The 26,595-nt window shown below is 33.8% G+C and overlaps 1 protein-coding gene across 1 annotated transcript in view; it reads right to left on the bottom strand.

Moving 5' to 3' along the window:
- Positions 1-6,187: 6,187 nt before the first annotated feature.
- LOC114333431 (attractin) overlaps positions 6,188-26,595 on the bottom strand; it is a 50,677-nt gene continuing 30,269 nt past the window's right edge. Inside the window, exons 7-8 of the mRNA XM_028283301.2 lie at positions 21,874-22,163; positions 6,188-15,233 (exon numbers count right to left, since the gene is read on the bottom strand). Of these exons, the coding sequence (XP_028139102.1) occupies positions 15,067-15,233; positions 21,874-22,163 (457 nt within the window). The 3' untranslated portion in view covers positions 6,188-15,066. The remainder of the gene's footprint in view (positions 15,234-21,873; positions 22,164-26,595) is intronic.

Here is a 26,595-nt window from a genome sequence, read left to right on the forward strand (position 1 = left end):
TCATCGTAGTGATGATTCATTGTGCGTAGATTTTGTGCAATAAAAATGTTTATATTTATCAAGGATGTATTATTTGGTATGGCCACATATACTTCTGGTATATCGTCGGTGATGTGACAATACCTCCTATCTGCTTTTTTATGAATTTTGTAGGAGACGAAAAACCATTTTTAGGGTCATCTCCTGTTTTCATATGTAAATTTTGACCTGTCTTGTAGTAAATAGATAGTTGAATTTACTACAAAATATGTCAAAAAATATCATATGAAAACAGGAGGTGACTGTAAAAAAAGTTTTTAGTCTCTTTTACAAAACTCATGAAAAAACAAACCGTAGGTATTATGTCACATCAGCGACTATATCCAGGGAATGTCTAAAAAATATACTATGAATGTCCAAAGAACATTCGTAGACATTCATGGAATGTTCCAACAAGACATTCAAGGAATGTTTAAAATGCTGACACAGGACTTTCCTGGGACATTTAGGGGACGTTCTTGTGCTTTTGAGGACATTCCAGGAATGTTTTCAATGTCCTGTGTGTACATTCTAGGAACATACATGGAATGTTTGGTGTTATTAGGGAAGATGGGCAGGCCATGTTCATAGACTCCCTAATAACCGCCTTACCAGGTTATTCTGGGAAGAAGGCCCTTAGGACGCCCACTAATGCGATGGAGAGACAACATATGGTCAGATTTAAGAACATTGGGGCTACTCACTGACCCAACTATCATAGACGACTGTTCGAGATGGAAGCGAGTTGTGCGGTCAGCCAAGACCCACGCTGGGTTGTAGTGCTACGAGAAGTGAAAGAAGAAGAAGTAACGGAGATGAAACTTAAAGAAGAAGATCCGAACCATGATGTCTCTTGAGGATTTTTAATATGGTTTTGAAACTAAGAAATCTCTGCTGAAAAGTAAATGAGCAAAGTAACAAAAATCGTACGTCTTCTTAGCTGAGTTAATATCACACCACCTTCGCAGTACAATGGCCAAAATTACAATGTCTTCTTTTTTATTTTCATATGGCCGGCATTTGTAAATTTGTCGTATGTCTAAAACTTGCCTTGGAAAGTAAGAACTAAACATCATATTGTCAAACTTATATATTGAAGTTAACTTATGGAAATCTAAGTAGATAAATATGAAAATAACTATACCAGGCAGTTAAAACGTATGGAATATTACACTTTTTATCTTGTACGTACGGTTATGAAATAATAATCAATGGTATTTATGCTTTATCTCTGGACACGTCAAATATTTGTGTTACTATTAGTTAATCCAGAGGTTTTCGCATTGGGGTACTTAAGTTAGCTACAGTGACCATCAATTCATCGTTCTCTTGAAGAAGCAAATATAATTGTAGCGAAACGTCGAGCTGAAGCTGCACACGGATGGTCCAAACAACTGACAAAATCCGGAAGAACAATAATAAATATATAAGTCTACATTTGGAATTTATGTCAAAATTACTAATTGATACCTTTTCAAACACTGTCAGATGTCAGATGTAAGAATATGACCTGACAGCTGTTTCGACAGGCAATAATAGACGTGGTTTAAAATTACGTGGTAGCGAAGCAGCCATATTTGAGACTGCTAAAAATGTAGCAGTTTCATTTTTAATTTAATCAAGAATAAAAACAAAACTTAAAAAATATTAAGGATATTATGTCAAAATTACTAATTGGTATCTTTTCAAACACTGTTAGATGTAAGAATATGACCTGACAGCTGTTTGACAGGCAATAATAGACGTGGTTTAAAATTACGTGGTAGCGAAGCAGCCATATTTGAGACTGCTAAAAATGTAGCAGTTTCGTTTTTAATTTAATCAAGAATAAAAACAAAATTTAAAAAATATTAAGGATATTATGTCAAAATTACTAATTGGTATCTTTTCAAACACTGTCAGATGTAACAATATGACCTGACAGCTGTTTGACAGGCAATAATAGACGTGGTTTAAAATTACGTGGTAGCGAAGCAGCCATATTTGAGACTGCTAAAAGTGTAGCAGTTTCGTTTTTAATTTAATCAAGAATAAAAACAAAATTTAAAAAATATTAAGGATATTATGTCAAAATTACTAATTGGTACCTTTTCAAACACTGTCAGATGTAAGAATATGACCTGACAGCTGTTTGACAGGCAATAATAGACGTGGTTTAAAATTACGTGGTAGCGAAGCAGCCATATTTGAGACTGCTAAAAATGTAGCAGTTTCGTTTTTAATTTAATCAAGAATAAGAACAAAAGTTAAAAAATATTAAGGATATATCTATTTAAAATACAAATCTAATCCAAATGAAGAAGAAACAGACAAAATAGAACTCTATCGTCTGCTTTTATTCAGCTATTAAAAATACCTAAGACCAAGTACCGATCTTGTTAGAAAATATCGTTTCATTAGTAATTTTTAATGCCCTAACCAATTTGCTGTAATATTCCAAACGTTTGAATCACCCAGTATGAATTGTCAGTCTCGAAAATAATGTATATATGTTCCCATACATTCAGAAACAGCTATAATAAGCATAGTCACTGTCTTATAACTGTAGAGTATGTTACACGTGTTAAGATTAGAGCATGTCTGCTCCGGATACAAAATTAAATATGACTGTGTGATGCATACAGAGTTATTCGTGCGTTAATTATGTTATATCAGTGGTCCTTCAAACCGAATCAATGTATATCATGAAAATATTCGTCAGGATGATGCAAACACAAATTATTGTAAAACTTGCGGAATTTGGAAAACACAGCTAAAAAGTTAACAACAAATATGACCAAAAGATATATTTTTCATCGAAATTTAATCAATACTAATGATTGTACACTTGATAAAGATGGTTGTCATCAAAACAGCTCTGATCCAGTAATTTTACCATTAGCTATAGCCTGCTTAAAATTTATTTGAATGACTCTGTATACGTTCACTTTATTTACATACCAATATGGCGATTAGTTCAAAAAAATCCAAAAAGCATTTTGAGAAAAAACGTTATAATTGTCCGCTACAAGGAGGCATTTCAAAAATAAAAGTTATTCATCGGACGTTTTCAAAATTCTGTTAATAGGAAAATGGAAATGTAACGGAAGAGCTGAAAACCGAAACGATAAAACTAAAAAATTAACTTTTAAGGTTATGTATATGCTGTGAATTTTAAACATTATGGAAGCAAGTCGTCAAGAGCTAAATATTTGAATTTAGAATACTAAGTAAAATTAAAGCTTTGAAGCAATTTTCACTGTTAGATCTTAGATATTATTTATAATTAAGATTTTACGCCTTAAGAAACTTGAAAATCGTACCTAGATGTAAGATCTCACTGTACTGCTCACCATGATGTAAAGCTGCCCCACCCGTTGAGGCTACAGAGCAGATTTTTTTACTTTCTTTTGAAAAATCGTCAAAAAAAGTGCTAATTTTTCGTTTTGTTTGACTAATTCGGGTTTCCTAAGCGAAGTATTACAAAAAGAGCTTGCAAAAGAAAACAAAATCTCACTTCTGCACTTCTAGATAGATACGAGATTACTATAGCACAGACGGATGAGTACAACGCTGGGTAGAATACATCGACAAACTGTTAGATGAGGAAAGAAAAGACCAGGAACACTTTAGAAGAAATAGGTGCAGAAAATACAAAAGAATAATTATTATACGCATTAAAAACAATGAATGGTGGTGAAAGCCCTGGACCCGACATGCTTCCTATCGAAATACTAAAAATTATAGATAAGAAACGCATTGATAGTGACACTCTTGAAATAAATTTATAGCTCACACTATTACCCAAAGATTGGTTAACGTTGATCTTTATTTGCTTCCCCAAAAAGAAAAGCGCAAGAGAATTCGGCGATTACCGCACCATTAGCTTGATGTTCTGTGTGCTAAACTCACTACTAAAAGTCACTCATAACTGGATATATCGTCCCTGCCATTTCGAACTATCGAATGTGAAAAGTGGTACTTTTCAGGAGAGCAAAATAATTCTTTTTTAGAGACTCATAAATCAGCGCATTGACAAATGGGAAAATTTGAACTGCTTGTCATTTTTTTCCAAAAAATCCCATTCGTTACTTTGCTTTTTGTATTAATCAAAGATTTGTTTCGGTCCGATTATTCAAAGTAGCGAATGTATAATAGCGAATAACTGTATCATCAAATAATGAAAATCCGTTAAAATGAAATCATAAACTGCCTCACAAGAATTTCTTGGAAGCGATACTGAAACAAAATTCGCACAAATTGTAAACACGTGCATTTTATTCTTCTCAGCAGTTTAGCATTTTCCACAGTTTACAGATTATAATTGAATAACTGTTGAATAAATTACAACACAAACTAACGAATGTGACACATTCCACATATAGCGTTGTACAAATGTACCTTTACTTATATTTATACGAAACAAAAGTATTAGTCTAAGAGCTAGTGAACCCTCTGACTAACGGTCGTCCTGTAAGGCTAGAAATTTTTCTAGTGATAATTCATAGCACACCAAGGCTAAAAACCATGATCTGGCAGGCCTCAGTGGTGCACGTGTATCTACCAGGTGAATCGAAAAGTGCAAATTTAGGGGGTAAAATAAACTTTCTCCTGTAAGATTTAAATTTAAGTATGTGTTTGAGTAAGTCATTCAGAAGAAATATGTACAATGACAGGCGATTCTGAAGAGCATAAGACCTTGCCAGGCGAGGGGAAAGATTAGGGGTTTTTCCTAAAATTATTCTTTTTGCATCGAACAAATTTTTTTTAGGTTTTTTGAATCATTCCAAACAGAAAACTTCTTTAGTGATTTTTCTCTTAAGTTAATAGTTTTTGTTATATAAGCGATTGAAAATTTTGAAAATTGCGAAATCGGCCATTTTTAACTCTAAATCGAACATTTATCTAAAAATTTCAATGTTGCCAAGATACGTAGATATTCTTTAAACATTGATTGATGAAATCCCGAAAAGTTTTTTGCAATAAAATATCGAAAACCCCTTTGTTTTTTTAATTGCTAATCAAGCAGGTGCGACACTGTAGTATAAGTGAGGACGTTTGAGTTTGCATAAATTAATTATCTCTAGAATGGGCAAATTTCAAGAGAAATCCTCAGACAGGTCGATTTTTATTTTTAAATCAGGACTTTTTGGCATGTATATAATACTAGTGACGTCATCCATCTGAGCGTGATGACGTAATCGATGATTTTTTTAAATGAGAGTAGGGGTTGTGTGATAGCTCATTTGAAAGGTTATTTAATTCTATATTCAGTAATATAAACATTAACATAATTATTTATACAGGGTGTACAAAAATTTTTTTTTATTAAATTAACTTTGATTAAATTTGACAAATAGAAGAAAAAATTTTTTGTACACCCTGTATAAATAATTATGTTAATGTTTATATTACTGAATAGAGAATTAAATAACCTTTCAAATGAGCTATCACACAACCCCTACTCTTATTTAAAAAAAATCATCGATTACGTCATCACGCCCAGATGGATGACGTCACTAGTATTATATATATGCCAAAAAGTCCTAATTCAAAAATAAAAATCGACCTGTCTGAGGATTTCTCTTGAAATTTGCCCATTCTCGACATAATGAATTTATGCAAACTCAAACGTCCTCACTTATACTACAGTGTCGCACACGCTTGATTAACAATTAAAAAAACAAAGGGGTTTTCGATATTTTATTGCAAAAAACTCTTCGGGATTTCATCAATCAATGTTTAGAGAATATCTACGTACCTTGGAAACATTGAAATTTTTAGATAAATGTCCGATTTACAGTTAAAAATGGCCGATTTCTCAATTTTCAAAATTTTCAATCGCTCATATAACAAAAACTATTAACTTAAGAGAAAAATCATTAAAGACGTTTTCTGTTTGAAATGATTCAAAAAACCTAAAAAAATTTGTTCGATGCAAAAAGAATCATTTTAGGAAAAACCCCTAATCTTTCCTCTCGCCTGGCAAGGTCTTATGCTCTTCAGAATCGCCTGTCATTTTACACATTTCTTCTAAATGACTTACTCAAACACATACTTAAATTTAAACCTTACAGGAGAAAGTTTATTTCCCCCCTAAATTTGCACTTTTCGATTCACCTGGTAGATACACGTGCACCGCTGAGGCCTACCAGGTCATGGTTTTTAGCCTTGGTGTGCTATGAATTATCACTAGAAAAATTTTTAGCCTTACAGGACGACCGTTAGTCGGAGGGTTCACTAGCTCTTAGACTATATCGAATATAACCATTTTCGTCAGTTTGCAGTCAACCAAAATGGAAAAATGTTCATATTCGATGGTTTAAATAAACAGCATAGCATATAATATATTTTCCGCGCTCCTAATCAAGCTACAATAACGAGAATTTGCCACAAGATGTATCGTATCACGTATAATGCGAGGGCAAAGGTATCGAATCTGAAAAACCCGATTTTTCACATTCGATAGTTGGAAATGGTAGGGACAATATCATAAACTGGGCACAGACATAACTGATACATAATTTGGGATTCGCAAAGATCTAGGAACGCGTGAAGCTCTTTTCTCACTGAATCTACTGATACAAAAAAAAACATGAAGAAGTATCCAAATAGTTAGGCGTTTGTCGTGTTTTCGTCTTTTTTCAAAGAATGTTCGATTTATTGCTGTTTCAAATCAAATTCTGTCAGACTTCACAAAATGGAATGTTAGTGTTACAGAGATATACCTTTGTGAATTTACCGAAGATTTTAGTGCATCGTATGTAAAAAAAATCCATATCATCTAAATCTCACAGCATAACATCCTTCAAAATATTAACATCATACTCCAATAAATAGTTAACATCAATCTAACAAATAAACTAGAATATCCAAAAAATTTAAAAGAATATTCACATATTTCATTTTTGACGGCTTTCCTCTCACTTTCACTATATTTTATATCTACACCAAAATAACCATCTTTGTAGACAAATTCGAAAATATTGTCGGCATGTATATAAATATTTAAAGGTACAATGGTATATTCGAATCTAAAATCTACAAAACAAACCATTGTTGCCAAATATCAATCCTTTTATTATTAAGGTAGCCAAAAAAGAAAAGTCTTTGCAAGTTGGCAAATGTGTAATTTTTACAAAATCTATTTTTATTTGCTTAAAAGAACCTTTGAACCTTATATAATTAGGTGAGAGTGTTTTGTATATCTATAACGTGTTTCTGTTTGAAATGTCAAGTTAATTTTCAGTGTAAGAGAAAAATTGGTGTTACGGATACAGTTAAAATACTTACTAAGCTAAAATGGAACTGAGCAGGCCATATTGTCAGTCAGAGATGGAAGATGGACCAAGAAAATTTTAGAATGGAGACCTAGACACAAAGCTTATGGTAATCGAGGTCGTCCTGCAACAAGATAGTCAAACGACATCAAGTGCATTCAGCACAACTACCTTCAATGTGCTCAAGATCCGATACAATGGAATTATTTACGGGAGGTCTATGTTCAGCAGTGGAGTCTGCCAATAATAACGAAAAATGACAACCGCAATAGATTTCCATTCAACTACGAGGTAATCGCTGCTCAAATAGCTATTTCGAGGATTTAACTTCAATAAAACTTAGAATATTGTTGATAAAAGTGATTTGAGCGAATAGATTCAGCTATATTGAAAAAAAAATGCTTTTTATTAAAAAAATGTTAATGTACATAGTACATATTGAACTAGTAACTGTGACTCGTCAAAATGAAGAATTTCTGCATCCGCTGAATCTGTGGAGACTAAAATTATTTCAGAACAAGCAGGGTTCAGACCCGGAAAGCGCTGCTGCACCTAATCCTTAATCCTTAATCTCACCTGCACCTTAATCCTTAATCTCGCCCAACATATTAAAGAGATGGTTTTTAACGGAAAGAAATAAGAGGAGTAGCGTTCATAGACCTAACTGCCGCCTATGACACAGTTAACCATCAACGGCTACTCGCAAAACTCTACGAAACTACAAAGGATTTTCGACTTACAAGGTTAGTGACATGTCTCCTACAGAATAGATGCTTCTGCGTAACGCTCCAGTCCAAAAACAGTGGGTGGAGGGTTAAAAAAAGGGTTCACACGGGGAAGTGTCGTCGCCTCGATTCTATCCAGGGAAGCACCTTCAATGAAGTCGATGTAAAACTGACAGAAGCCCTGGGAGACATTGTTTTTCAGCAACGGAGTTTGGAGCACCAGTGTGAATAAACTCTGCTCACGCTAAAAACGTCAACGTAGCTCTAAATGAAACGGTTCATATAATATCGGGTTGCCTGAAATGGACACCTATAGAAACGATCTACCACATAGTTGGAATCGCTCCACCACATATCAGGAGACAGGTCACGTCAGAGGTAGACAAAGGAAGCAGGAGACACGTAGATTACATCTATGGCAAGCGTCAGCTACCACAACACATTTCGCACTCTCAGGGGAAATAGATGCTAGACACAATTTACCGTATCCCACATAGAAAGCGCTAAACAGGCTAAGAAAGCTGTCACGTTGTGTTAGAAACCTGAAGAAATGGGGATACTAGGAGAACGATACCTGCGACTATGGTGCGGTTCAGAATAGTTAGCATCTACTATTAAGCACAAAAATGAGACAAACCTGCACAGAAGACCTAATTTTAGCAACTGACAGGGCCTTCCATGGGGCTAACCATTGGAAGTACAGAATTTAAAGTTGTTGGTGTTCCGGACACGGAAAGTAAGTACACGGAAGGTAAGTGAGTACAACTAAATAATAATTGTAAAAAAATGTGGCCGTCAAGAAAGTTTTATGAAGATTAGACTAAGTTTGTACAAAATTTACGTGGTAAATCCAGATAATGGTAGGTCCAAGTTTCTTTTATACTCACGAAAAACTTAATACTGTACTGATAACTACCAGCCACCAACTTGTTAAGACTTTTCACGAAATAATCCCAAAAGTAGTCTCATAAAAATTCGATCTAAAAACCACAGAACCGTTAGAATGTAATAAGCTACTGTAAAAAATCACATGCAGCACGTCTACTAGTTTACGTAATATTTTAGTTTAAGATAATATTTTAAAAGCTCTTGAATTAAACGATCTATTACAAAAAACTCTTGTTATCACATTTGAATGCTAACTATTAGGACAAGTTTTTTTAGCTAAATAGTTTAGTTTATTACATAAAAAATATTCTAATTCCAGTATGTTACACTTACGATTGGTAATAAGAGATTGTGGTTAAAATGGAGAGAAAGAAACTTTAAGATCAAGAAATATTCGTCGTTTTATTAGCATAACTTTGGAAGAAATAATTATTTTGTATATACCATGACATTATCATGCGTCCAGAAACCTAGAAAAGCGTTATGGGTCTATAGAACCGTTTTATCTTGCTGTCTTAGAGCTATAACCACATATTTCTATAACACAGATAGATTTTCATTTAAGTAGAGGCTAACGTAGTAGTTTAAAATTTTCAGATTAATCTACGTCTTAGCCTGGATTAGGAGAAATTTTTCTACTGTCTACCTAACAGAGGTATAAGAACGCCGATTTTCGTCATAGTTTCATTTTTAACGGCATACTCAAAGAACCAAGAAGATTGGAGAACAACAACGAAGGACCAAAAATTCTGAAAATTGCAATTATAAATGCCATTAATCAACTCAAAACAAATAAGAGCTCAGGTCCAGATGGAATATATAAAGAAACGTTAAAATTAATCAGTGAAGAAAGCATCAAAATATTTGTCCTTTTATTCAACCGCAATTAAGATAAAGGAAAAATACTCCAACACTGGCTAAAATAAATATTCATCCCAATACCGAAACAACCAAACCCACAACTCTGCAACGAATTCTGCCTGATAAGCCTTGTGAGTCACGTAGTAAAAGTCCTATTAAAAGTCGTATACAGGGTGGTGAATTGAAAAACGGGCCATAGGAAACTCAATGTAAAATTCTAAACTGTTGAATTCCTGCTTGCCTAATTATTCTACATCAAAAGAAATGAGAAGCTATTTGTAGAGGATTGAAATCTTTATTGAAAAGAATTGTTAAAATTGTTCTACGAATTAAACACATTCCAAAATTTTGTAAAATATAATAAATTTTATCAAAGTATTTGCCAAATTTATGCCAGACACAGTGCAAGAATGTGTATTAGGTTGCCTTCGGTCACAATGAAATTATTATATTAACAATATTTTGAACTGTCAGTATTTTTATTTTATGGTTTTTATTGTTTAAAAAACAATAAAGTCGAAAAGATGTCCTCAGTTGAGGAGAAAGTAGCAATAATAAAGATGTTTTATTCAGTCAATAGTTTGCGTACTGTCAGAAATAGTAACGTGTGGCCTTACTTTTACGCACTTACTTAGGTATGGCAAATGTATTCTATTTTTCAAAATTTTGGACTCTGTTTAAATCGTAGAACAATTTTAACTTTTGTTTTTAATACAGATTTTAATCCTCTACAAATGGTTTCTCATGACTTTTGATGTAAAATAATTAGGGAAGCACGAATTCAACAATTTAGAATTTTACATTGAGTTTCCTATGGCCCGTTTTCCAATTCACCACCCGGTATAAAATAATCTATAGAAAGTGCGAAACAATCATCTGAGACGATCAAGAGCCTGCATGGAAACGAGAGAAGCCCTCTTCAATTTGCTAGTTATGACCCAAAAATGATATCAGCAACAGAAAGATATATTTACATACTTCATAGACTTCGAAAAAGCATTTGATAGAGTAAAACACGATCTACTATTAGAACTTTTGCAAGAAGTCGGTTTAGATGAGAAAGACATCAAACTAATAAAAAAACTTGTACTGGAACCAAAACGTCAGGTAGGTTCCACGTCCGCAAAAGTAGAGATTTAGACGGGAGTTTGACAAATTGACAAAAAAAATGTTTTGTCATCCCTGCAATTTATTCTGTATTCCAAGTTTCTATTTAATTAGGTATTGGAGGAATCTAAGGATGGAGTCAAGGTAAATGGCGTAAATATCAATAGCATCAGATACACTGATGATACAGTGTTGATTGCTGATTTTGACTTTTGTCCATAATAACTCATCGACAGGGCCAACTCGGTCTGTGAGTAATTTGGTATAAAAATAAACATTAAGCAAACCAAAGTGATGTCAATCTAAAAAAAACTACGTCTGGTCAAATCTTCTCTATGCAGTTGAAACCCCTTAAAACGTCAACCATAAATAAATTGGAGGCATTTGAAATATGGGTCTACCGGATAATCCTCAAAATGTCATGGACATCGCATACCTTAAACGAAGAAGTGCTGCATAAAATATTAAACTGAGAACTGCACATACATACTGAGAAATAATAAGTACCAATGAGCTCAACTAATAGTGAAAGAAAAGATCGATGGATAGAGAACAATACGAAGGAAAAGATTATCGTGGCTAAGAAACATCCAATAATGGACAGAGCTAAATTTTGAACAGCTAATATAAGAGCAGCTGAAGACAGAAAAGAGTTTGCAAATTGTAATTGTCATTTACCATTGAGGAGAGGGCACTTTAAGAAGAAGAAATTTAATTTTTAAACTGTATTTTTTCATATGCCATAACAATAAATTAAAACGTTCTTATCTATTCTGTGATCTTAAACTTTCTTCCTTGCCTTCCTATTCAGAAATCGAATTTTGATCAAAAAGTATCACTTTACAATAACTAACATTATGAAAAAGTCTCCCACCAGACTGTTCGAGAGAGATAGCGAAAATGAAAGTGACTTCTGCGTTTCTTGATCCTTCTTCTTTTATTATTACATTATAAATATGACTTGAAAAATAAAAATTAAACTTACCACTATCGGCTATCATAAAAATCACAGATATATTAACAATTAAAAAAATTGCTTCATGAAAAGCGTTCTCAATGTCGCCTAAAATTAAATATTACTTGAATCCATACACCAGCAGCATTTCTGTTTAAGGTACTTTTTCCTGGAGCGTCTGTTGCGATCATCATTGAGCGATGGTCGCTGAGCGATAATCGCGGTGTACTGGTCCGAGAGCAGACACAGTCGCAGACGCTGAGCGACTATAGCAGCGACTATAACTTAACAGAAAATCGAACTGAAGTTCATTCAATCAGAAAGAACTGTTGAAACTTAAAATAATCTGATCAATGGTTGTTTATTAAATTAAAATTTTGGAGTATCCTACTTCTTGTCTTGTCTTCTTTTAAATATCGCATGTTTTTCTAATCTTGGAGCACTTAACATTTCTTCGTCCTTTATTCCTTCTGCTAACAGGTATTTTAACAAGAATTTTTTTCTTTTCCATACGCTCATCGCTGCAACAAAACCAATTTTTCACTATATCACTAATCATCGCTTCAGTAAAATCGCTTAGCGATCATAGATGATCGCAACAGACACTCCAGTAAAAACGTACCTTTAATCGGCAGCATTTACTAAAAACCAAACCAAAGTTAAATTCAGTACGATTATACATTGGTTTCCTGGCTTATAGGCGTGATCTGGAATTATTTCTTATTTGCAAGAAACTACAAACATTAAAAATGTCTAAGGAACCCCACTATTATTCCACTTTTTTCAATAAAAACACTTTTTTTGTTAATGCATACCATTCAATTTGAAAACTTGTTTTTTATAAGTCAAGGTATGCTATGAAAATTAATCTGTCAGTTTTACTGTTTTATTAAGGCAAAGGAACACCGTCTCAAATTGGTACAATTAATTGCCTCAAATTATAAAGAAGAGTACCTCAAATTTGAAAGATAGACTGCATTTACTTTAATTGTGCTAGTCTGGCTATGACCTTTCTGTTGCTAAACAGTTATTAAACATATGTTTAATATTAGTTTAATTTCGCTCACGCGGTATATTAGTTTTAAGATATAGACTTATAAATTTTTTTCCTAAAATTTAATTATCTGTACGGATGCCGATACCTGCTTGCAAATTAACTTTCTAAATATAATCCTAATGCGTTCTTAATAATTATAACAATGACAGTACAAATTTAGAAATTCTTATCTCTGTTTTTGTTATCCAAAATTCCCAAACAACCCAATTCACGAAAAAGACGGCTGACATAAACTTTAATCAAAAAAGGAAAATCTGAAGTCCAAGGAAGACGGTTGCGATGAAAGGGGGTTGGGGGGTGTTCCTGTGTTCGGAAGGAGTACAGTTGGAAGAGCCAGACGGGACAGTCGAACAGTTGAAGCTCAACGCTCTCGGTTCCAAGCAAACCGAACTCTTTAATACGTATTGAGTAACTAGTGCCAATTCTTTTTATGTTTTCGTGCTCATAGTGCGTTTATTGAGCTATCGCAAGCAAGCTATCGGCGTCCCAAATTTCGTTATTGCAATTGTTTTTAGTAAATAGACTTGGTGAAAACGTTCTTTTCACATATTTCATTTGTCCCAAAGCTTTGGGTGGTCCTTGGCATAAGTATAGAAAAAGTGAAACCATTTCCCTAAGGAAAGAAAATTCAGTTTCCCAAAGGGAAAAACCAGCGACCTATGACTGGTGCGCGAAACAAAGGCACCAGGACGAAGTGTAAGGACAACAACACCTACATCTTCGCACACTTTCATTGAGACCTTCCTTGTACCCTTCTCCATTGTCTTTAATTCTTCATTTTATTAAAACAAGACTATTAAACGCAACAACAGTCATGGAGCATCGGCATTTGAGACATGTGATGTGATTATGATTGAGGCTGGTCTTTCACAAGCTAATGTTGCATGTCATTTTGGTAGTTTTGGTAATGTAGCTGAAAGACATGGGGTCGCCAAAAAGACAACTGCTCGTAGACAGGATTGCTATGGCAGGATTAGCTTGTCGAAGTATGCATATAACTGCTAGTCAACTCTGTGGGGCCTTAGAAAATACTCAGAACATTAGTGTAAATGACCAAACTATGAGGAATAGATTACATATATGAAACTGGTTTGCTCGCCAGATGTCCACTGAGGGTACCTACGTTACGTCATGGAAATCGTTGACTCAGAGCACAACATGTCCATTGGGGCTTACAAGAATGGAGTTCTGTGTTATTTACTGATAAAGTTAGTTTTATATCTACCCTGATACAAGAAGAGTGAGAGTTTGGAGAGAACCTGGTCAACAAGAGATGCTCAGGAATCAGGAATGTATAGGGCGTTCGTCTATACAGTGGTCTACAATCTACAAGTTATGATGTGGGCTGGAATAATTTTTCATCATCCAAATGTTCCCGTTTTTGTGGAAGGCAGTTTGGATCAATGTCAATACATTGATCGTATCTTAGAACTTGTTGTCCTTCCATTTGCCACTACCACAGGTCCTGATTTGCGTTTCATGCAGGATGATGCAATGCGACTTACTGCTGCAACAGTAAGAGACTGGCTTCGTAATGAGGATATTACACTTTTACCATGGCCAACACAATCGCCAGATCTTAATCCCACCGAGCATGTACGGGATATACTTCAGGGACGGTTATCTGCACAATGTTCATACTATATAATCGCCTCAAAACGAAATTGATAATTTAATTTTAAGCATACTAAGAGATTGTCAAGCTGTAATTATTAATGCTGGTGGAGAAAATGCAGATTATTAAACACATTTGGTGTTAGATTTTTATGTTAAAAGAAAATTTCCATTAAATTAGTGCACTTATTAACTTTTGGTTGATTATTTCATCATAGAGAAATCATATTACTCTTACATTAAGATGAATTCATTACTAACTATTCAGGCATTATAACGGTATGTAACTTTTTAAAATCCAAGCAAAATTGATTTATTATATGAGAAAAAAAATTTTATGTTACTTAGACATTTTGTATGAGTTACGTCAAAAAATAACTCCAGATCACAGCCTGCAGTCCCGGACAAATATACTGAAAGACTGTTCTATACTTTCATATTGCTATCTCCCTTTAACGACAGCTTCCAAAATTTTCACAAACACCGTTTCGTACCCTGTAACAATTTTGTATCTTTCCCAAATAAAAGAACAGTCACAAAAAGATATAACGTTATCCTACAAAATACCAACTTCCCGATAATTCAAAGACAGCTGTCCGGATGCTGGCTCTGGGACTTCCTGATCTTGCCCCCTTTCGTATCCGTCTTGATTTGGTCTATACTGATTTTACGCGGGTTTCCTAGAGTGACGAGCGCGCTAGCGATGGCTAGACCTGCCGACTGGCCCTTGACGGTGTGAGGTTCTCCCCCTATACACGAAAAAAAAAACGAAGATTATAGCATGTTTTACTAAAATCACCACTTAAACTTACATAAATCTACTGATTTTTACAGATTTTTGACTATCTGCCATAAAATTTTGTTAGTGGCAACATTGTAATTTACAGCCTGTTACGGTTTTTTTTTAAACCGTCACAATTCATTTATACAGGGTGTCCAGAAACCCTACCGACAAACGAAGACAGGAGATTCTTCAGATAATTTTAAGATAATTTAACCCAATTCACTTAGTCCGAAAATGCTTCCTAAGGGAGCTAGAGCTCTTTGAAGATGGCGTCTTGTAATTAGTTTTTCTTAAATACCTCCAGAACGCTTCAATTTAGAAAAACAAAAATTGGTACGCGTATTTATCTACAAGATATAAATCTAATCCATTCATTGCATATTTCTAGTACCAATCATAGGCGTCCGTTTTGGGTAGGGCAACGGTTATTTTATCGCATAACTTTTTTATCTTTAACTTTTATGCATTTCTGACACTGGATTATGAAATCTTGAAGTATTCTAGTACTAAAAGATACTCTTGTTTTAAATCGGTAGGACACACCGTTTTCTAGAAAAATCGATTTAAAAAATTTTTCGCTTTTTAAATAAAAAAAATTTTTTCAAAAAAAACTGTTTAGAAAAACGAAAACTGATACATTTATTTATATTCCAGAGATAAATCGATTTCATTAATTGCGAATTTCTAGTACTGGTCATAGGCGTCCGTTTTGGGTAGGTCAACAGTTATTTTATAGCATAACTTTTTTGTCTTGAATTTTTGAGCATTCTTGACACTAGATTATTAAATTATGAGGTATTCGAGTACTAAAAGTTACTCTTAAAATATGTTTGGTAAAAAATGTTGGTAAAATACTTCGTTTTTTGTAGAAAAGTTCTTTTAATTTTTTTTCAAATTCCAAAAACGAAAAACTTTCAAATCGATTTTTCTAGAAAACGGTGTGTCCTACCGACTTAAAACAAGAGTACCTTTTAGTACTAGAATACCTCACAATTTAATAATCCGGTGTCAAAAATGCATAAAAGTTAAGGACAAAAAAGTTATGCGATAAAATACCCGTTGCTCTACCCAAAGCGGACGCCTATGACCGGTACTAGAAATTTGCAATGGATGGAATCGATTCATCTCTGAAAAGTAAATAAGCATACCAATTTTCGTTTTTCTAAATAAAAGCGTTCTGGAGGTATTTAAGAACAACTAATTTCATGGCGCCATCTTCAAAGAGCTCTAGCTCACGTCCATGTCTAGCTCCCTTAAGAAGCATTTTCGGACTAGGTGAATTGGGTTAAATTGTCTTAAAATTATCTGAGGAATCTCCTGTCTTCGTTTGTCGGTAGAGTTTCTAGACACCCTGTATATAGGGTGAGGCAGATAACTGGCCTATTAGAAATATCTCGAGAACTAAAGGCAACAGAATCATGAAAATTGGAATGAAGGGGTTTTGAAGGATGATCTATTAAATGAAAATATTTTTATCTCTTTGCAACTTCCGGTTATACATGAAGTTGCTTATAACTTCGTTTTTTTAAATGGGACACCCTGTATATTTTTACTTTTTGGATTCTCCTCAATATCTTCTTTCTTAAAATATGAGGTTTTGTAATATTATACAGGGTATTTTAAAAGATATTTACGTTTTTTTATTAATTTCGTAGCAATATTCACACCCTGTAGAATTTTAATAGTTTGGCATTAAAAACTCTGCTTACATTCAAGTGATTTTTAATATAGTCTACTATTGTTAATAATCAATAGTATAGCTAATTTTGAAATTTTAGTATACAGGGTTGGTCGAAACTCGGAATGAATATTTTCTGAGTTTGCTTAAATGGAACACCCTGTATTTTAGTATTGTAATGAAATGATATTTCATGGTACTTTTTTATTTTATAAGTATTCCCTATACCCTGTATTTTAGTATTGTAATGAAATGATATTTCATGGTACTTTTTTATTTTATAAGTATTCCCTATACCTAATTGCTTTAATTTGTGAGTTATTGGTGATTCAAACTAAACATTAATTGCAACAAAAAATACGTAAAATTTTATTAGGTTGGCCGTGAAAAAATTCAATAACAAATAATTTTTCAGAAATAAATACATATTAATCCAAATTGATCCCTAAAATTACCAATAATGGTTTAGCTATCAAAATACCTACGTAGTTAAGATTGTTGGTGCGATTAACAATTAAGCACAAATAAAAGCAGTTAGGTATAGGGAATGCTTAAGAAATAAAAAAGTACCATAAAATATCATTTCATTACAATACTAAAATACAGGGTGTTCCGTTTAAGAAAACTCAGAAAATACTCATTCCTAGTTTCGACCAATCCTGTATACTAAAATTAAAAATTTAGCTATACTAATGATTCTTAACAATAGTAGACTATATTAAAAATCATTTGAACGTAAGTAGAGTTTTAGATGTCAAACTACTACAATTCTACAGGGTGTGAATTTTGCTACGAAATTAATAAATAAACGTAATTATCTTTTAAAATACCCTGTACAACACTACAAAACCTCATATTTTAAGAAAGAAGACATCGAAGAGAATCCAAAAATGTACAAATATACAGAGTGTCCCATTAAAAAAAACGAAGTTATTTGCAACTTCCGGTATAACCGGAAGTAGCAAATAGATGAAAATATTTTCATTAAATAGATGACTCTTCAAAACCCCTTAATTAAAATTTTCATGATTCTGTTGCCTTTAGTTCTCGAGATATTTCTAATAGGCCCTTTATCTGCCTCACCCTGTATATTAAACTGAAAGATATTTAAATACTTTAAAACCACCTGGTTACGCCTATGGTAGCTCCTATAAAACAGTCAGTTGGTTCGTTTACAAAAAGGTTCTGTTGAACCTGAATGGTTCGTCTGAGTTGGAACTCAGATCGAATGACATTAAGCAAAGACGGATGACATCCGGTCTGTCTTCGATTGTTCTTGAACGAGGTCGGATTGCAAGGGGTGAAACTTTGCCAATCCCTTTCCATCGGCGAAAATAATACAGCCCAAGTTTATGGAAACATCGTCTCGAGGACCTTGTGCCAGTGACGGATTTGGGGCTGTATATTTTGTTATGCCGATGGACATTTATTTGGTTACGAGACATAACCTCTTGTGACTTGTGAGGAAAGACACCGTGACAATTCTCTTGTGGCCACCTAACACCAACAGGTAAATATCTTTAAAGATATTATTTAGCGTCTCTTATTTCTACTGTCTCGTATAGTCCCTACTGACAGTTGTATTTTCTCTCCTTGGTAGGCCAATTTCGTGAGGACACACCTTGGAGACTAGTGGCTGTCCGTTGTCCAACGCCTAGTTAACCAGAATCACCACCACCGGAACACCCACCTGCAAGACCCGTAAGCAAAAAGAGGAAGTCAGTATTAACCGTATCACCTCTATTTTTATATATTCCATATACCCTATACTGTATATATATAATTATATATCTACCATTTTGTTCAGATCTAAGTCCTTCCTGTTACCCTCATTGTACACCTGAATTTAGCGCTATACGAGGGTATTAACTTTAACAGAGTAATTACAGGGTAGTATATATTTATTGTACTTAGTTAACTCCACAGGTAGACTTGCAAGAGGTAGGTATTTGACACTTCATGGTGTTAATTAATTATTAACAATATCTGATTCTTGCTTAACGTAGGTACGTTTTATTCATCAGGGTGTAGTGAATATTTATATTTTCCATATTAAAGGTATTAAGTTGTATATGTAGGTGATATGCTTCTTTTCATTAGCATTTTTCAGTGCGTCACAAATGATAGAAAAAAAAGGTAAGTCCGTGATAATATACATTTTAGTGACATGACATTTTAGTTAAATCTGACAGTTGTCACATTTTATTTGCAATTTGGGGAAAAAATAAATCAATTGTGTTTATTGCATTTATAAAATGGTATTTTCTTTGATTTGTATAGTCTTATAAATTGTTCAGAGTATATTCGTAGATATCCGCAAATTATTTTATTTTCGATTATGGCGCCATCTATTGACAACTAGAATAAATGTTATAAATATCATTGACGAAATGTAATCACCGACGTGCGTTTTTTTCTGTCACATACAATTTAATGCGTTAGAAAGAAATCGAAAAACTGTGACGCACTGAAAGATCCTTATAAGAAAAAGCATAAGTTAGGGCCTTTTTAAGACTTGACAGTACTTTATATTTTATAGTTAATAGTTTCAATAGTCAATACATTTTCCTTATATTTTGTTGCAATTCCCCTATTTTCTTTTATTTTATGTTTAAATAAATGTTGATAGCTATGGGTTGTTTTAATGCTCAGAAATAACCGGGTCACCTTCTGCTGAACTTACCAATAAATCCCTGAGATGAGATAGAGAGATTAGCTGAATATTTTGCATTTTACTGTATTTTGTAATTTAGATTATAGAGTATATTGATACTCATTTTATTTATTCAGTGTCATCTCTCGATCTTTATTTTGCCGTAACAAGCCTCGCAAATAGGGAACTTGTACATTTTTGTTTTGGCTCACTGCGACGTGTACTGTAAAATTCCACTTTAGCGACGCAATTTTTTCGAAAGCGTTTATTGTTTTTTGTGAGTGTTAATGTTACCGCTCCATAAGTGAGTACAGGCAACACACACTGGTCAAAGATTTTCCTTTTCAGGCATATGGCATATGGGTAAGTCCGATTTAAATATATAGTTTAGTTTACAAAACGCTGTCCAGGCTAATCCTATGCGACGTGAGGAGCTCGCACGTCTGGTTATCTCTTCCCAGCCGAATTTCATGTCCCAAGTACTTATAAGATGCAGTCTGCTCAATATCCACTCCATCGACAATATTACGATTTAGCAGCAGATTAGCCATTATTTGCGTATTATTAGCCATCCATATGATCGGCTATAAGGACGATGCCATCTGCGAAGCTCAAATGAGTGAGCTTCTCTCCATTTATGATGATACCATATTCGTTCAGATCTGCCTTCTTAAAAGTGTGTTCTAAAGGGGTTGAGAATAGCTTTGGTGAGATGGTGTCTCCATGACGTACTCCTCGCTGTATACAGAATTTATTTGTTTGTTGTTCAGATAGTATTACGCTAGCCATTGCCTTTTGGTAGATAAGTTGATCATGTTAGTGTAGCGATGGTCTATTCGGCATTCTGTCAATGCTATCAACATTTTCTGCTGGCTTATGGTATCGAATGTTTTCTCGTAGTCCACAAATATCAGTGCCCATGGTTTGTTGTATTCTGCAGACTTCTCTATCAGGTTTTTTATTACCAGTAAATGGTCGTTAGTGCTATATCCGGATCTAAATCCAGCTTGTTCTCTAGGCTGATAGAAGTCTAACTCCAGTCTTTTTTTGATAATTTTTGTGAAAAGTTTATACATGTGTGATAGCAAACTGATAGGGCGGTAGTTTTTTAGATCTGTTATGTCACTTTTCTTGTGTAATAAAACAATGACTGCATTGTTCCATTGAGAAGGGGTTTTTCCTTGGTAAATGCATTCGGTGAAAAGTTTGGCCAAAGCCTGGATAATTTTATTTCCACCTTGTTTGATTGCCTCGATCACTACTCCGTCATCGCCAGAGGATTTATTATTTTTCATTTCTGAAATTGTCTTTTTAACTTCGAATGGTGTTACTTCTGGCATCAATTCTGATCACTGGTGTGTGATTTTGGACGTATTAAGATTAAAACTAAGGTTTTTGATTAGTATATTGACTATATTACAGTCGAACCCGCTTATTAGAGTACTGGTTATAGGAATATCCCGGTTTATGGAATGTAAATTCGAGGTCCTGAAACGTTTCCATTTGCCCTTTAATAAATTTATCCGCTTATTGGAATATGATTTAGTAACATAATACCGCTTTTTAGAATAATTTTTTCAGGTCAACAAATAAATTTTTACGTACAATTTCCTAAAAATTTTAAATTTGCTTGATCTAATGGTTTGTCGGTAAGAGCTTCGAAAGCCTGCTGTTTTGTATATTATTACAGTTTGTCAGGTACCTAATAAACACTTTATTACTGTGTTATGAGTAAACGCTCCTTTCCCACAGAAAATTCAATCGTCTGCCGACAAGGTCATAAAATAATTTCATTTGTCTACAAATTTCTATAGGTACATTGCCACACACTTGGCTGTTTTTAGAAACAGCATTTTTCTATAAGATTATTTATTACTAATAGTTGATCGTTTGCTCGGAAGCATTTTTTAAAACCCAATTCCAATTTATTGTCTAATCGTTTCGTAATTATTTTTGTAAATAGATTATAATTTTTATTGACATAAAAAGACCTAAAACCATATGCATATATATATATTGACATAGTATGTACTATTATAACGTATATTCGGTACACTTATTTCAGCTAGCCACCAATGATCGGTTATTAGAATATCCCGCTTATAAGAATATTTTTGCTTGGCACGAAGGCTATTCTAATAAACGGGTTCGACTGTATTATATAATCACTGTTTCGGTCGTAGATATTATAAATATGGTAGATTGATTGATTTACGAAATGAACTCAACAAGCAATCGGAAATGAATAAAAATGATATTTAAAATACTACTTACCAGTGGGTAACCTCACCAACAGGCTAAGCACCGCGGCTCTATTTCCGTAGCACGGTTCCAGAGCAATCGGACTGGGTGCGTCCCTCTTCTTGCGTTTGGCGTCGCCCACTACGCCATTGTTCTTAAAGTCTACGGTCTCTTTCAATTCTAGCTCTACGAGAACTTGGGAGAAGGGACGCGACGCCATCTGCTCCATCTCGACGAAGAGCCGCTGTCGACGGCGGTACATGTCGTACCGTTGCTTTATCTTCCATAGGATGGCCGCCACCAAAAGCAGCAGAAGGAAACATCTAAGGAATAGAAGGATTAATAGAGAAATCATCTCAACAAACTGATCGATGGTCCACGAGTTTATATAAGTGAAACTCGTGAACAATTTGTGATCCCATGTCTGCACCAGTGGAGCCCTATTTCCAGACAGATCATGAAATAGACTTTGAAAATTCCACACTTGGTTTCTTCAAATTAAAAATCATCAAGCCACTGACATGGACATCGACAAACGCCTCAATTGTTGCAAAAAAAACTTCGGCACCTGATTATATGAAGATTGCTTCCAAGTCATATTCTTCTTCTTCTTAGCCTTCTAATATCGATTTTTGGATATGGGTCTTTCAAAACTCCTTTTTTTAATGGCATGGACTGTATTATGTCAATCAGCCAGTCACAACATGACTACTATATTAAGAAGAATATACATTTAAAGACCGTTAAGTCCATAAAATATCCATAACGAAGCAAAGTTAGTTCAGTTGAGATGTAATTAAAGTACTGAAAGTAAAAAGATGGTACTAAGCTGAGGTAAGCTAATTATAGCTTCCTTTCAACATTATAGGTGTGTTCAAAAACGATCTACAAAAATTTAACAACAATAACAATAAGATAAGAATAATAAACAAGACGGTGAGGTCCTCAAAGTTCCATAGCAAGTTTTTTCTTTGTAAAACTCCTTCTATCTATATCTATCCTGAGCAACTTACTTCCGATTTTTTCCAGCTATTTTTTTATTGTCATCTACCCATCTCAACTGGGGTTTCCTTCTTGATGGTCTACGTTTGTATGGCCTCCAATGTTGTATTGTGGCATTCCAAAGTTGGTCTTTGTTGTCTAGAAGTGTGGCCTGCGAAACTCCCTTTGAGTTTGGCAATTTTTTTGTGATATCCTCGATTTTTGTTTTTAATGTTACCCAGTCGCTCTTCTTTCTGTCTTACAGTCGTATACCTAAAATTGCCCTTTCTATTGCCTTTTCTGTTGTAGCTGGTTTATTGATATTTAAAATAAGAAAATCTACGGTTTCGATTTGATTTAAATCTGTCTCCCTCCATCCTCCGATAGTACTACTTCTAGGTCTACCTGTTGTCAAGGAGGTTCTGAGGAAGACAAATTTACACCAACACGACCGTAGTTTCTCGATATAAATTAAAACTATTTATATCGAAGTATGGTTAGAACGCCCTCTAACGGGGAATAAGTGAAATGAATTTCGACTAGATTCAAGTTCTCTGTTTAACCCAGGTATGACAATACCAAAAGGAACCGCTAGGAAAATATTCCAATTTGCGGTTCAGAGAATCTGTATGAAACGAGTCTGTGTACTGGGTTAAACAGAGAACTTGAATCGAGTCGAAATTCATTTCACTTATTCCCCGTTAGAGGGCGTTCTAACCATACTTCGATATAAATAGTTTTAATTTCTAGTACACAGACTCGTTTCATACAGATTCTCTGAACCGCAAATTGGAATATTTTCCTAACGGTGCCTTTTGGTATTGTCATACCTGGGTTAAACAGAGAACTTGAATCGAGTCGACATTCATTTCACTTATTCCCCGTTAGAGGGCGTTCTAACCATACTTCGGTATAAATAGTTTTAATTTATATCAAAAAACTACGGTTGTGTTGGTGTAAATTTGTCTTCCTCAAAGCCTCCTTGACAACAGGTAGACCTAGAAATAGTACTATCGGAGGATGGAGGGAGAAAGATTTAAATCAAAACGAAACCGTAGATTTTCTTATTTTACTAATGCCATACTCTGTATTAGAGTACACAGACTCGTTTCATACAGATTCTTTGAACCGCAAATTGGAATATTTTCCTAGCGGTGCCTTTTGGTATTGTCATACCTGGGTTAAACAGAGAACTTGAATCGAGTCGAAATTCATTTCAGTTATTGATATTTGCCTTGGTTGGGGTCCACATTTGACATCTACATTTCATGGTAGGAAGAATGTACTGGTAGAACACTTTGGTCCTCAAGTATTGAAGTATTTTTCGCTTATTAAATGTCTAACTCAGTTTTCAAAATCCAGCCTATGTCAATCTTCCTCTTCTAGTATTTCCGCACTGTGGTTATCTTTATCAAGTTTCACAATTTTGCCTAAGTAGATATATTTCTAGACTTGTTCTATCTCATTACCATTTATAGTTATTCGTCTGGGGTAGTCTGTATTTGTCAATGTTTTTGTTGTTGTCACATTAATTTTTAGGCCGATGTATTGGGAGCTGTCTGTGATATCGTACATCATGGTTTGTAGTGCCTGGGATGTGTTCGCTATAATAAGATATCGTCAGCTAATCTGAGGTAGTTATAACTTGATGCCATGTGTAGACCAATTTGTAGTTTTGAGGACGTCTTCTAGGTATAGATTAAACAGCTTTGGCAATATTACGTCACCTTGTCTAACTCACCTCTTAATGGAAATAGAACTTGTATTTTCGTCTAGTTGACTATCATAGTTACGGTTTCATATAAATTTTGTATTAGTTTCCTATAACTCCAATCTATTCTATAATTATTAATAGCTTGTTCTATGGCCCACATCTCGATGCTGTCAAATGCCTTTGCACAGTCTACATCTTGCCTATATATGTAATCGAGCAAAAAGAACTATTTATCTCTGATGGTGGAAATACTAATTTCAGGACTGTCTTATGCAGTTTTTATTATGTAGTTTTTACTTTAAAATTTTTACTCTTTTTTCGTTGTACCCATTGTTTACTGCTATTTGCTTCATCATTGTAACAATTTTATTAGTAAGTTTTTTTTATTTAATTTGATGGCTTTGTTAAAGACCAATTAGCCAGACAATTTTTACATCTAAGTATAAGATTACATAATATCTAGAATATAATAGGTATATGATACAAGTATAAAATATTTACATATATTTAACTAACCTAATAAAAATATATTACACCTAGATATATATGCACACACATACGTATACATATACATATAAACACATACATACACACACATAATATATAAACACACACACATATTTTTCTAATTAAAAAAAATCATCCTTCTTCACGATTATATTTATAAATTATATTAATATATATTATATTAATACAATTTGGTAAAATTATTAATTTGTTAAACTTATTAATTTTTGGTAAAAAGTAATTGGATAAATTATTAATTTGGTAAAAAGTAATGTGTGCAATTTTTTGTTTGGTGTTATAAAATGGAATTATTTGCAGAATTGCTAACGATAAGATATTCTTAGCAATTTACAATTTCATTTTACACCTCTTGGTGTGATTATATAAACAATACAGTATATTAATATTTTTATTAAAAATTATACAGTTTAAATTAATCGGCAAGCTAATTTTGTTATTAATTACTTCACTATAAAATGTATCTGTGCTTTCACTATTTAATGGACAATCAAGTATAATGTGTGTTAAGTCTCCCAGTTCACCACATAAGCATGAGGAATTATCAACTAAACCAATTTTACATTTATAGCTTGGTGACATAGCATGATTTGTTCTTAGTCTGTTAATAGTAATAATAAAATTCCTGTTGTTTTGGTTGTGGAACCATCTTAGCCTTGGGATTTGAACTTGACATGATTTATAATTTAATCCTGTTTGTTTGCTGTCATACAGTTCTTGCCAATTATTTTTTAGCTGAATTTTAAGTGTGGCATTTAAATCAGTATATGGAATATACAGATTAATAAAATCTCTGTCTAAGTCTGAGGCAGATTTTGCAAACTTATCGGCAATTTCGTTTCCTTGAATACCCGAATGTCCTTTGATCCAAACTATTATCACCTTTCGTTGCGTGCTAAGTATTTTGTAATTGGTCTGTAGTATTTCTACTTCTAGATGATTTAAATTTTTAGATGCACTTATATTTTCTAGTCTTTCGACTACACTTTTGCAATCTGTAAATATATTACTTTTAGGTCTATGAGTTCTAAGTATATATTTCAGAGCTTCACTTATTGTAAACATTTCCGCTGTATATGTTGTTGCCTCATCTGGTAGTCTGAACTCGTCATGATATTTTGCACTGTGATCATAAAAAGTGGCACCTGTACGAATTTGTTTTGATCCATCGGTGTAAATCTGGTAGTAATCGGGCCATCGTTGATTAACTGTTTCCAGGAAGTGGTCGTTTTTGTCGATCCGAAATATCTTAATTTGTTTAGAAAAGAGAATATGTGGATGTTCTGAAAATATTGGTTGGATTTTTGATGTATACAGTGCCAACCTGTATTTAGAAAGAGTGGTATAACTTTCACAAATTAGTGGAGTTTTCTTTTTTCGCCAATAGGACTGTGTGAGTACTGAAACTGAAAGTTCATGGATAGGTATTAAATATCTTACGGATTTGGAAAATGCTTTTGTGATGAATTTATTAGTAAGTTAGACGATGCATTGCCGCTTTCGCTTTCTTCGACTGAAAATCATCCAAGAAGTCA

This window comes from Diabrotica virgifera, chromosome 3 (assembly GCF_917563875.1).
Source record: "Diabrotica virgifera virgifera chromosome 3, PGI_DIABVI_V3a".
In the NCBI taxonomy this organism is placed as follows: Eukaryota; Metazoa; Arthropoda; class Insecta; order Coleoptera; family Chrysomelidae; genus Diabrotica; species Diabrotica virgifera.